Source organism: Sphaeramia orbicularis, chromosome 14, assembly GCF_902148855.1.
Source record: "Sphaeramia orbicularis chromosome 14, fSphaOr1.1, whole genome shotgun sequence".
NCBI lineage: Eukaryota > Metazoa > Chordata > Actinopteri > Kurtiformes > Apogonidae > Sphaeramia > Sphaeramia orbicularis.
This window is the reverse complement of record NC_043970.1, coordinates 24,370,743-24,384,499: the sequence shown is the minus strand read 5'-3', so window position 1 is coordinate 24,384,499 and position 13,757 is coordinate 24,370,743. Positions and strand designations below refer to the sequence as shown.

Here is a 13,757-nt window from a genome sequence, read left to right as displayed (position 1 = left end):
TACACATTACAGTTTCTTTAATGTGAAAAAAGAAGTATTATGAAGATCTTGACTCCATTGGTTCACTCACTTCTGGAGTTTTTTTTTTTTACTGCAGCTGGTGGTGGATTTCAGAAAGTCTAAACTCTCTCTTCAACCAGAAATCATATGTGGGGTGGACACTGAGTTGGTGCCAACATACACAGATCTTGGTTTGCAAGATGACAACTACATGGACTCATCTCTGAACACAGACACACTTTATTGAATGGGACACAGTTGGCTGTATTTCCTGAGGAGGCTCAGATCCTTTGATGTCTGTCCAAAGATACTGTACATTTTACCAGTCGGTTGATACCAGTGCTGTCTTCTATGCTGCGTTCTGCTGGGGAGGTAGCATCAGACAAAAGGATGCAAAATCTCTGGGTAATCCTGGTTTTGCTAATGGAGAGAAGCTGGTCACACTGTGGTGGAGACATGCAGGCTGAGGAAGGTGGAGGGCATCCTGGAAAATCCAGATCATCCTCTTCATCTCATTCAGACAAACCAGAAAAGCAGCTGCAGAGAGTGACTATCCCCATTAACCCTTTCACCCCTGAGACATCATTTCAGTGAAACAGACTTCTGCGAATTTGTGTCTGTTTTAGTGTCATAAAAGCTGCTGTGAGTGTGTGTTTGTGTTCCTTCTCTTCAGTGGTTTTGCTTTACTGAGTGTTTTATTTGTCTAAAAATGGTGGAATAACAGAAAAAGACAGAGAGGAACTGAAGTTTTCCAGGTTTTTACTAAATAAAGCACTCAGAATGTACATCAATAAGAGATTTAGGATGTTTAACATGAACTGTGAACTGGAACACACTGAACAACAAGTATTTGAATTTCGGCCCAGTAGTTTTTGTTTTGGGGTTTATTTCCAAATCAGTCCAGCTGCTTTTTGGTACCTGGTTGAACTGCAAAAAGCAGTTACATGGAAAAAACTTGGTAAAAACACAATTAAAAAAAATAAAGGAATCACCACAACACTGAAAATTACAGTAAAAATTAAAAAAAACAAAAAACAAAAAAAAAACAAAAACACAAGGAAAATTGTGTAAAAAAAGAAAAGCCCAAACCATCTATTTTTATAGCAAGTCACTGCTGTGTTTTACCCCCTTTCCACAGGTGATGGGGTATACTGAGCATGCTCAAATGCCTATAGAAAGCACCAGGCCTATTCTATGAGCACATTTTGAAATTTTAACTACTGAGAAAACAGTTGAAATTTTACGAATATTTAATATAAATCATACAGACACACCAGGGGTTAAACGGATAAGATGTAGGACAGGGAGATATACTGTAGATCGTGTCCACTGCCCTCAGAGTTTACCTCTACCTTAGTGTGATCATTCTTGGAATGATGATGGTTCATTTTTGTTTAGCTTTCCTTCTTTCTTTTTACTGAGCTGATGAAAAAAGCGAATTTCATTTTGGGGATCAATGAAGTTCATCTGTATGTACTTGATTTTATATATTAAACATATCTTAACTGAATAGCATAACATACTGACCAAAACTGTGGATGAACTGTTTTTTGTAATTTGCAGTTATTTTCTAATACAACTGACTTGGTGAACCAAAGTATAGCAGTAAGTATTGCCACTAACCTGGACCTGCAGAATTCAGTCCCTCCAGGAATTCGCGATGTTGTGATCGCAACTATTAATGCAAATTCAACCAATCACCGCGAATTCTGTGTGGCGCTGCAATTTCGTCCAATCACCGCAAATTTTTCCGCAAATTTGACTAATCACCTTAGCCCCCTTTCGCCCACCCCTGTCTACCTGACATGTACGTCATCACGTTCACTTCCTTGTTGACGGTTGACAAGATGAAGACGTGCGATCACTGCCAAAGTTCGTGCAAGTCACTTTCCAGATGTCTTACATGAAAGCGGAAGTATACTGTTCTGCACTGCCTGCAATATTGTGGTGGAACACGAACGAAAGTGGCCCCTCTACAGACACTTTTCAACCGCAAAACATGCAGGAGAACGGCTGAAACTGGAAGAGGAAAGACGAGACAAGTCCCAATGACAGAGGCTGTTGGATCCAGAACAACAGCAGGAGCTGAAAGGGTCAAAGTTAGCGCCGATATACTCTATAAGGCAATAGAAGAGAAGAAGAAAGAACCTGTGGAGGCATGCTTTCCTTTTGTGTGTGAGGGAGTGCAAGCGCAAGTCTGTGTGTGGAGTTAAAAAACGAGCTCACAAACGAAAATAGTCATTAAACTTGGTGTTAATATTAATGTTTACTCCAATGTGTTAGATAGAAAGTAACCCAAGTTTGGCTGCACTGTGTGCCTGTGTGTGTGTGTATGTGTGTAGGTGTGTCAGTGTGTGTGTAGGTGTGTGTGTGTGTGCATGTGTGTGTGTGCAATTAACCCATCTAACCCTAACCCTAAATATACTACTATATCATTGAGGAAGCAAAAGTCATGTGTTGCGTTGTATAAATGTGAGATGGGGGTGGGATTTAATAAGTTTTCTTCTTCCCACTCCTTTTTGAGCAGTACATATTGAATTTATTTAGTTATTACTAGTGTACATCGCAATTGTTATTTTGTCTTGATCATCTTTATTAATGTATTTGCTCTGATATTAGTTCCTTGTACACAAAAAATGTTTAAATTTTTCTTCTGCTCAAAACAAATAAATGAATGAATGAATGAAAAAAAAAAGCCTGTTTTGTTTAAAATCATTGCTTCCTGGTGCTTTTTAAGGCTAAAAACTCAAAAAAGTCTGTTCTAGGTAATTTGCAAATGCCCATGTTCCTGTGACTTTAATAAAAGAAGCCTAAAATCCTCGCAACTTTCACCGCAATTTTTTTGAAAAGCTGCCGCAAAATCAGGCATTTTAGGCCACAATAATAAAAAAACAAAAATCCCGTGAAATTCTGGAGGGACTGGTTAATAACGTACTGCATGTATTTGGATGAAAGTGATGTTCTACATTGCATTTGTATATATAAGTTATTTATTACAAAAAAATGTTTGTTATAACTGTGTAACAGCACAACAGGAAAGAGAAAAACAAAGGATCAGGCTCTCAGGTTGTGTGACCCTGTGCTCTCATTGGCTGGCGTTCTGTGACGCTGCTCTCTGATTGGTGGACGTTCTGTGACGCTTCGCTCTCATTGGCTGACGTTCTGTGACGCTATGTTCTCATTGGCTGACGTTCTGTGATGCTGCACACTGATTGGTTGACGTTCTGTGATGCTGTGCTCTCATTGGCTGACGTTCTGTGACGCTACACTCTGACTGATTGATGCTCTGTAACACTGTGCTCTCATTGGCTGACGTTCTGTGATGCTGCACTCTCATTGGCTGACGTTCTGTGACGGTCCGCTCTGATTGGCTGGCATTCTGTGACGCTATGCTCTCATTGGCTGGTGTTCTGTGGCGCTGCGCTCTCATTGGCTGACGTCCCGTGACGCTGCACTCTCATTGGCTGACGTTCCCTGACGCTGCACTCTCATTGGCTGATGTTCTGTGGCGCTTCGTTCTGATTGGCTGGTGTTCTGTGACGCTGTGCTCTCATTGGCTGGTGTTCTGTGATGCTCCGCTCTCATTGGCTGCTCAAAACAAATAAGTGAATGAATGAAAAAAAGCCTGTTTTGTATAAAATCATTGCTTCCTGGTGCTTTTTAAGGCTAAAAACTCAAAAAAGACTGTTCTAGGTAACTTGCAAATGCCCATGTTCCTATGACTTCAATAAAAGAAGCTTCTAATCATTGAAACTTTCACTGCAATTTTTTTTTTTGAAAAGCTGCTGCAAAATCAGGCCTTTTAGGCTGCAGCAATAAAAAAAAAATCCCGAGAAATCCTGGAGGGACTGAGAATTAAACTGATTGAATAAGTACTGTATGAAGAACATAAAGAGTAGAGTCTATTTAATTGACAGTCCTGGTCAAAACTATAAAATCAGAAAGAACAATGATTTAACACTTTAACAACAGCAGTCTCTCCAGCACTGTATTTTGCACTTTATAGCATTCAAATTGCTGTAACTCCTGAACCGCTTGTTGTCCACATTGGAAAGCTGAGATCCTGAGTTTTTTGACATTTTGTAACACTTCACAACTCAATGTGAGACTCTATGACAAGCAGAAAGGAACTGTTTCAGGGTTCCACACAGGCTAAAAAATGCCTGGAAATAAAAACTATGCAGCCATAATATGCATACTGAATGTTCAAGACCAAACAGCATGTTTGAGCAGACATAAAATAAGTGAAAGTTTATTTATGTAATGTCAAAAAGTTTCGTTATGGACATTTACAGTTGCTTCTAATAAATATGCTAAAAACTTCTGGTCTGCTTTTTCTTTTTTATGAAAACACCGTTTTAATCATTTATTATTTCTAAAAATGACGATTAATGGCCAGATATTGAAAGTTTAGTTCTTCCTGAAAACAAATGTGCAGAAAGAATTGGCTAAAAAGACATTTTCTGACACTTTTAGCACAAATAAATCATGAAGACACCTAGGCATGTCCTAGTCCTGTCATAATGGCAGTCTTAAAGGGTTAATAAAGTACAGAACAGGGGGGCAACATAAAGTAGAGCACCAACTTAAAAATGAGAACTTTATTAGAACACACAGACACTGTATATTCAGTCACTTTCATAGTATGTAACAGTTTCCTCTGAAAAGTGGCTGCAGTGGAAGCCAGACCAAGGTATTGTAATTGTTAAAAACATACCACGTGCCCATTAACATCCATTAGCTCCGGACACTTCACAACATACAAAGTAGATCTGAGCATGCCAAACTCCCAAAAAAACACCCCTCCCAAAAAACAAACAAACAAAAAAATTACCTTGCATAATAATGTGCTGTACAAACTTCTATTGCATACTGACATACTGTACAAAATAAACAAAATGCTCCGTAATACCAAAGGACACATTAACCACATGGAGCAGTGTTATTATGCAGCATCATCAGTGGTGAAATGACACCGGTGAATGTAGAACACCGATGTGGTGCTGAACGGAAAGTGCATGATTGTTAGTGATTAAAACCGCACCACAGCGATTCACACATTGCCACACCTGGGGAATTCTTTACATGTTGGGGTCAAAATATGTGAAAAGCACCACTGACTCATTTGTACTAAGGCAACCAAGACAAAAAGACAAAACAAATCTGCTTCAACAGTTACTGAGCTGCCATATTTTTATATATAACATTTTGCTATAATTTAACATCTACTCTGAATCGGGCACTTGTATGAGACTGATACCATAAGGTGTGTTATATGAGGATTAAAACACAAGTTATGATCTCAAAGTACACACAGAGGTTCCAACATAGATGAACAAGGAGGAAGACGTATCGCAGTTCTGGTAGTGCTTAGTGAGCATATACAGTTAAATGAAAGTTTGACACCCAAAAGGAAGGGCAAAGCCATATGAAGACCAATTTTAACAAGGCACAGGTTCTGATCGTATGTTTCCAAAGCAGTAGGTAGACTGTCAGTACAACCAACAACCTGTACATGTGTTTCTACCATAAAATACAAATACGCTTATAAATAGCACTTTCTGTAAGTTAATTTGATCAGAAAAGATGTGACTAATATGAGTACAGACAACTGTTAAAGGACCCGTGCCTTCAAATTCATATCGAGGAGCTAACTGTATAGAGGGACAGTAAATAACTGGCCTTGTAAACGACACAACCATGTACGGTAAAACATGGCAAGACCATAACCTGAGTCAAATGCTTGTTGGGTGTTTCCATTATTTTTCTATTTAGCTTCTTTTAGCTGACCGTGACCAAGGATTCTTTGCTGCAAGTGAGCCTTAGACACAGAAACAAACAAACAAAACCGTGGTAATAATAAAATGTAAAAGTTTTTAAATGACATGTTTGCGACCTCAGTCATCGGAAGATAGCCATGTTACAGAATCCGTCGAGTCAAAACAATTTTAAATAGTTATTTCATAAAAATCTTTTGTGGAAGATTGCACATTTGTCACAATTCTAAACAGGTGACCTGATTTTTACAGCTCAGATTTTAGAGATCTACGCTCTTCAAAATACATCTTTTGAATAAACTGTATACTTCAACGTATGAAAATAGATCACGTAAATTAAACAAATCTTAAAATTTCATTTTCTGCAAATAATTCAATTTTCAAACGGGTCGGGTGGTAAAATAATTGAAAGCAAGTTGTAAAAAAAGGGGGGCGGGGGCATCAAAACAGCAACATTTACAATCTTAAATTTGCCACATATTTACAAAATAAAGACTGTATAAAAGTATACATTTATGAGTAGGTCTGCAGCATACCTGGCACACAAGCAAAGTCAAAATAATACGGATTATCCTTCTGGTCTCAAAATACATTTCTGTGAGCCAAGATTCAGCACACACATAAGGCAGCTTTGTGGTGCTGTGGAAGCATAGTGCATTCCTCAGAGGAGCTATTTTCTGTCTTTTGAGCATGACTCTGATGTGACTGTTCACTTTGTACTTTGCTGTGTGACATCTTTTGAGGCAAACGTTTGTTAGGGGGACGGCCAACGCGGCGATGAGGGGCTTTAAGTTCAGGGGCAACATGTGGGGACCGACGAGACCTTTTTAACGGAGGTGGAGAAGTCGCAGAGTCCATTTCAGTTGTTGAGGCTTGCTTTTCGTCAAGTGAGTCTTCTGGGGAAGGCGGCACGGTCCTCGCAGAGTCCGGTAAGAGCTGTGACGTGGCACAGAACGCTGCTTCGCACAGACCCAGAGCCTGCATCAGAGTGGGGGGACTTTCATTGAATGAGGAGGGAGCGTTTGCTGTATCGCTCTGCTGAAATAAAACATACATTTATATTTTTTTTTGTTGACTTTCTTATATGTAATGTATAGGAAAAGAAGTCAAACTCTTCAGTCATTTATAAAAAATAATTGGAATAATAATAGAACATTTACAAATAGATGAAAGCTATTGCAAATAGACAAATAAGAAACAAACAAGTGATTCAAACCATACTGGATTAAGATGCTTTCACATGGTTTCACATTGAGTTTTAGGTGGGCTGACTGCACATGTGATAATGTGGAATGAAGACAGGTGGTAAATATAGATAGTGTATTCATCTGAAAAAATGCTGAATATCTGAAGTAATTTCTAAGAGAGGACAGACCTTCCACTCTTGATCTTTCTATTTTATATCTACAGGTTCAAGAAAAAAAAAGATACCTGTAGTTTTCATCTTAATGTGGTTAAAGTGGACATTTTTCCAGTTCTAAGTTCCAGTATTTTGTCAAAGTTAGATTATGAGGGGTCAGGCAGCTGGAAGGACTTAACATTATTTCCTATTGAGGATCAGTGGATTTGAGTCAATTCACTGTCTCCCTCTACTGGTGACTGTGACCTCCTCTTGTATTTGGCCTTTAAAATAATGGGAAGAGGAAGGATTGTGGTGACATGTTAGAATAAAGACCCATTAGGGTAGTGTGTCAAAAGTGAAATTCTTGATATACTGCTGCAAAAATGACCTTGCAAAATCTGTGGCTCTGCAAGTTACTGTAGTTTCAACAATATTTTGTTGAAGAAAACCTGAATGAATTTGCCCTTGTCTGCAGTTCTGTTTACATTTGCACTATGTTCTCACCTGGCGATTTATTTGCACTGTTAGGCAATGCAGATTCTTTCAGATATTGCATTTGTCATTTTATCATCAATTATATAAATTATATTAATTTGTCATATAATTCAGCCTAAGTGTCTGACATCATGCATGATGGATTAAAAATAAAACTTTCACCTGCTTCGTGAAAAATACTGCAATTGAGTATTATATCATTATTTAGTTAAAATATTTCAAGATATGTTTTAGTCAACGTCTCTGATCCCTGAAACCCATTTACAAGTGAAGATGTTCACATTTTCATTGTTCTCCTAATGAAGCTTAATGAATAATCTCAAAACTCTTGAGTAGGGACATGTAACATAATATTAAGGGAGTTTAATTTATTGTTTTACCTCAAATTTTCTGCCAACAGGTTCAACAAGAGGATCTTGGCTGCTTGGCTAATGTATAAATTGAGACGATTCATTTTATTGCATTTAACCTCTGACATTTGACACAATTTTATAATTCAGAATTCACCTCGCTACCACTCCAGGCATGGCCATCCCTCATGTTCTTCTCCAAATATCTCATCTTCTTCAAAAAACATGCCATCCTCATGCTCCGCCTGTTGGCCCCGGAAACACAGAAGGACTTGGTGAACCAGTGGTCCACTGATGTAACCCTGCTGCTCTGACCTTATGTCAGCAGCTACTGGTATCTAAAGAAGCTTCAGATTTTTGAACATGATCTTCATATTTAACTGACGATATTACACAAACACAAAAATCAAAGTTTGGAAGTATAGGAGACAAATACAGTGAATAGCAAAAACAAACAAACATAAATATTCAGTATATTGTTCCATTGCCAGAGTGGTTCTGTGTTGATTTTTGTCCAACAGTGACCAACTCTGCATTTGGAAAATATCTGTCATTGTGCTAAATGATTCATATGGTTCATCCTTATGGAACACATTAAAGGGATGATGCAAAAAACTGGCAGCACTAACCTTTGGGACCTGACACGTGTTATAGGGCGTTCCAGGATACGAAACATGGTCAATACCCATAGACATGTCAATAACAATCTCATCTCGATGCATAGGGATAGGAGGGCCAGCACGGTCCTGAAGGGCCAGGACAATAACTGTTGTATTATCTGCACGAAGCATGCGCTCTTTCCAAAAAAGAAGAGCTGTGCATCCCAACCGACGGGCGCAAGACATTCCCTTTGGTCCCTAAAAAAAAAGCAAAAGAAAAAGGAAAAAAAATAAGATTTCTCTTGTGACATTACAATCCTATAAAGCTAGGAGAGAATTTGAAAAAATGGAGCGAACTAAAACAAATCAAAAAGCTATTACTGCGAATACACACCACCATTTTGTCATGGCTATTGCACATGTTAACAGCATTCTTGGGTGGCATCATGTTCCATAGTCCATCACTGCCGAGGATGATGTAGCGATGCCTTTTGGGGTCAAGAGTCATCACAGTGGTATCAGGCTCTGGAGAAACCACAAACTCCCCACTGTAGAAATCATAGCTCCATAGATCACCTTTCAACAAACAGAAACATTTGTGTTAACAATATACAGCATAACGTTGAGCATAACAGTTCCAGTGACAGGGGGTGTTACAGTTTACCTAGGGATCGTGCCACAGCAAGGAATGGAATTTGATCAATGACAGTACTTCTCCTCACTGGGCCGTTATGGGTCAGTCTAGGCCTCTTCCACACAACCCGGTTCACCCCAGACTTCTTCATTACACTATAAACACAAATGAAAATTTTAACCCAGAGGTGCAAGAATTCTCCCATCATGAAGGGGAAGGTTACTGGGAAAACAGGATGAAGGGCTAGTGTTCTTAATGTGCCTTACCTGTTGTCTGTTTTTGTTTTGTGTACTTGTTTCTTTTATTTTTATGTACCCTTTTTCTTCTAAATATCAGCCCTGACAATGTTCTAAATTTTAGGAGGTAATCCTGCTCTACTTGAGTTTGTTAAATATTTGTGACAAAGACAAATCCAATACCTCTGTATTTTTATTTAATTTTTAATTGTTTTATTTTTTGGATATAAGCAGAAATGAGCATTGAAACAACAGTTCTGTATGTATAAGTTATCTTGGCTCAATAAAAAATATTTGGAGGGAACAATTTTCCCATACAACCACACAATGTCTGTATTTTACTGTCCACATTTAAACTGTGCTTGATAAGTGTTAAAATGTGGTCATCACAGCCTCTCAACAAATGTTTAGGTTGGAACAACGAAGAGCAAATCTTTATCAAGAGACTTAAAGTGTGTTCTTCATCCTTCCATCCTTCAGCCTTATAGCCCCCCACCCCTAGCCTTCAAGGAGCCATTGCTCTTTGATCAGGCTGCATTTGTAAATAAGAATCTGTTCTTAATTGCTTGCCTGGGTAAATAAAGGTAAAGGTAAAATAAATAAATAAAATAAATGCCTCAATGCTAAAGACTTGTTCATATCTTCTTGAAAGTTGACTGAGAACTATACTGGCACCAAACTAGCAGAAATAAATAATATTACACTGCACTTACCTGCCACCTAGTCGTTCAATCCTTTCTTTCTCTTTAGGAAGTTCAGGTTTATGATCTTCTGTTAATTCAAGGGCCTGGAGCGTGATATCAGAGTCATTTTCTTGCACTCCTACTACTACTGCTGAGTCTCCTACATGGGCCACATACATGTGAACACCACGGATCACAATCACACTGGCTGTGGTGCCTGATGTACTGGGCAAACCGGTAAGAGTCTTTGGCCACTCAGCTGCAAGAAAACAGACAAATGATTAAAAATGGACTGAATGTGTTAAAACAGGGGTGTCAAACTCAGATCCTCGAGGACCGGTATCCTGCATGTTTTAGATCACGGGTGTCAAACATATGGCCCAGGGGCCAAATCCGGCCCGTCAAAGGGTCCAGTCCAGCCCTTGGGATGAAATTGTGAAATGTAAAATTTACACTAAGATATTAACAATCATTTTAGTTCAGGCTCCACATTCAGACCAATTCAATCTCAAGTGGGTCAGACCAGTAAAATACTACCATAATAATCTATAAATATTCACAAATCCAATTTTTTCTCTTTGTAAATGTAAATATTTTCATGTGTTTACACTAAAACAAAGTATAATTTCACAAAAAATCTGAATAACCTGAACAAATATGAACAACCTGAAATGTTTTAAGAAGAGTACAATTTTAACAATATTCTGCCTGATAATAATGTTTTGTGTATTTGTAGTGATCTGTAAGTTATAATGAACATGTGAAAATGATAAACTGAAGCATAATATTGTTAAAATTACACTTTTTTTTCAGTTTGTTCATGTTATTCACATTGTTTGAAAGGGTAGTTTGTAGATGTAAACATTTCCATTGTTTAATTTGACTTTTTTCACTCTAAAACATGGAGAAAATTTTGGAGTTGACATTATTTATATTAATTATTATATTATTATGTTATTATTTTACTGGTCCGGCCAACTTCTGATTAAATTTAGCTGAATGTGGCCCCTGAACTGAAATAAGTTTGACACCCCTGTTTTAGATGTTACCCTCTTCCATCACACCTGGAACCCATTACATCATTATCATTCTTCTGCAGAGCTTGATGATGAGCTGATCATTAATTGAACCAGGTGTGGCTGAAAGAGGGAAATATCTAAAACATGCAGGATGCAGGAGTTTGACACTCCTGTGTTAGAAGTTATTTAGAAACTTCCATATTTAAAAGGGCAACAATTTTTGCCTGTACAAGTATTAACTGACTGACTGGAAAACACATTTTCAGTAACACTGATGTTGTCAATAAAAGGTAATGATGCAGTACCAGACTCCACCTGTGCTCCAAAGATAAACAAAATGAGAGACAGTGGTAGAACACGTGACTGAATCTTACAACAACATGTTGAGTTATAAAGATTATACCATCTGTTCTCATCTCCTCAGCTTTAAAATCTAGGTCAAAACAACACAGTGTTAGTGTGTCATGGCTTACGCAGGGTATTGTCCCTCATCATACACCCATTTCATTTGGTAAAATTTATTTGATTACATTTCCGGGAATATCACAAGAAAAATGACAATAGATAACAATGAATGAAAGCAAAAATACATTTGAGTTTGATGACTTACGTAGCTGTTTCCACATTGCGTGGTGACAAGCAATGAATCCCTTCCGAAGTGCAGCACACACCTCACTATGATCCTTCGACCAAAACCCCCGCTGCCTTTTCAACAAATCCCACAGATGTTCCCTTGCAAAATGTGCGGCTTCTCGACCCCCGTGGCCATCAAACACAGCAAAAAACGCCACAGACTTCCGTGTGTCGACAGTATGCTCGGACACTTTTCCGTCTGATAATACCGGTCCACTGTTGTCGCCGCTGTCCTCATTTGTAAGAGTCTCTACCCACATCGCCGAAGCCGGACCACACTCTGCAGTAACCGTGTGATCGTGTGTGTCGTTTGTAGTCTGTTTACTGGGTTCATTCTCTGCCTTTTCCTGTCCTCCATGTCTCTGCGACTTTGGATCATTTTCGACGGGCGACGTCGTCGGCTCGTACTCAATTCTTATCTCGACAACATCCTCCATGTATTTCCTTCCTCCTTGCTCGGAAAATGCACTCATACGAAATATTATCGAGTCTTCCATGACTGTGAATGCCTAATGTTATTTATCTAAGCAGCACAATTGCACATGTAGTCGCTAATTGTCGCCTGTGAGTTGAATTTTTGAACCAATTTTGCCGCGACTGTGACCGAAGGCTTCCTTCCTTTTTGTTTATCTTCTCGAAAACGTCCCATTGTACGTCATGACGTAAAATTTTACACCTATGAGCCTAGCAACGACGCAGGGCACGCCTGACGATGCTGCATTTACGGACGCTGACTTACATAGGAATGTACCTTAGAAAGACAGACGGAAAAATCTGAAAACGTACACATGAGTTTGTGAAGCCAACCTTCTTGTCAGCTGGTGTAACTTCGTACTGACGAATACCAGTTGTTAAATAGATTAACTGATCTTTATTTAGACTGATTTTAAATAACCTTCCTTAAACAAACACTAAAAGCTTCGTCGTTAAAGTCGTAGACACAAATATCAACGACTGAAGCGTTCAATGGCAGCATGAAAACAAATAATCCACCTCAGACACACATGGGAAGATGGGGATACGGACGGAGTTTTCCCTTGTTTCAAAATGTTGTTTTACCTATTTATTTTTTAAAGATGAAAAGCCATTCTAATAATTTACTCATCATTATAACTAGATTTACTGGGTAAAAGAATTTGATGGTCAACATTCACAAACCCAAGAGAAAAGTTCAGTGTGTGTGAAGCTACAGGGTGAATACCCCCCCCCCCCACTTACCACATTAAATAAATAAAATCATTCCGTGTGTTTATTTATTTATTTATTGTTTTTTTTTTTTTTTTTACTTGTCTGTCTGACTGATGTGAATTTTAGGTAAGGGATACTGACCACAGACCACAGTCAAACATAATCTGCTGTGCATTTCATTGGTGTGTGCCACCTGTAATAAAGGAGAGAAGTAGAAGAGGAAATAATTCCAATCTATTGTCATTTTGTGTATATACAGGGTGGGGAAGCAAAATTCACAATATTTTGAGGCAGGGATTGAAAGACAGTGTATGACCAATTAGTTTATTGAAAGTCATGAGAATTTATTTGCCACAAGAAAATTTACATAATAGAAAATGTTTTTATTCTATGTGTCCTCCTTCTTTCTCAATAACTGCCTTCACACGCTTCCTGAAACTTGCGCAAGTGTTCCTCAAATATTCGGGTGACAACTTCTCCCATTCTTCTTTAATAGTATCTTCCAGACTTTCTCGTAATAGTTTTGCTCATAGTCATTCTCTTCTTTCCATTATAAACAGTCTTTATGGACACTCCAACTATTTTTGAAATCTCCTTTGGTGTGACGAGTGCATTCAGCAAATCACACACTCTTTGACGTTTGCTTTCCTGATTACTCATATGGGCAAAAGTTTCTGAAAAGGTATGGATAATAGTGTTAGGTATGATTATGACATCAATATATGTTTGGTTTCAAAACAATTGACGTAATGCCTGCTGAGAAAAAACAACTAAATATTCATTGTAAATTTTGCTTCCCCA

General features: G+C 38.3%; 1 protein-coding gene across 5 annotated transcripts; it reads right to left on the bottom strand.

The window, feature by feature from the left end:
- Positions 1-4,574: 4,574 nt before the first annotated feature.
- On the bottom strand, positions 4,575-12,430 carry LOC115432933 (protein phosphatase 1D-like). 5 transcript variants are annotated; one of them, XM_030154040.1, is made up of 7 exons: positions 11,746-12,428; positions 10,147-10,375; positions 9,228-9,352; positions 8,958-9,139; positions 8,594-8,821; positions 8,122-8,209; positions 6,680-6,812 (listed from the first exon to the last, which is right to left on the bottom strand). In XM_030154040.1, exons 1-6 carry the CDS (start codon positions 12,263-12,265, stop codon positions 8,126-8,128), a joined length of 1,368 nt encoding a protein of 455 aa, XP_030009900.1. In that variant the 5' UTR covers positions 12,266-12,428; the 3' UTR covers positions 6,680-6,812; positions 8,122-8,125. The 5 variants fall into 5 exon arrangements, with proteins under 5 accessions (XP_030009897.1, XP_030009898.1, XP_030009900.1 ...); XM_030154039.1 differs by having other exon boundaries at positions 6,683-6,815; positions 11,746-12,427; XM_030154037.1 differs by lacking the exon at positions 8,122-8,209 and having other exon boundaries at positions 4,575-6,815; positions 11,746-12,430.
- Positions 12,431-13,757: the final 1,327 nt, after the last annotated feature.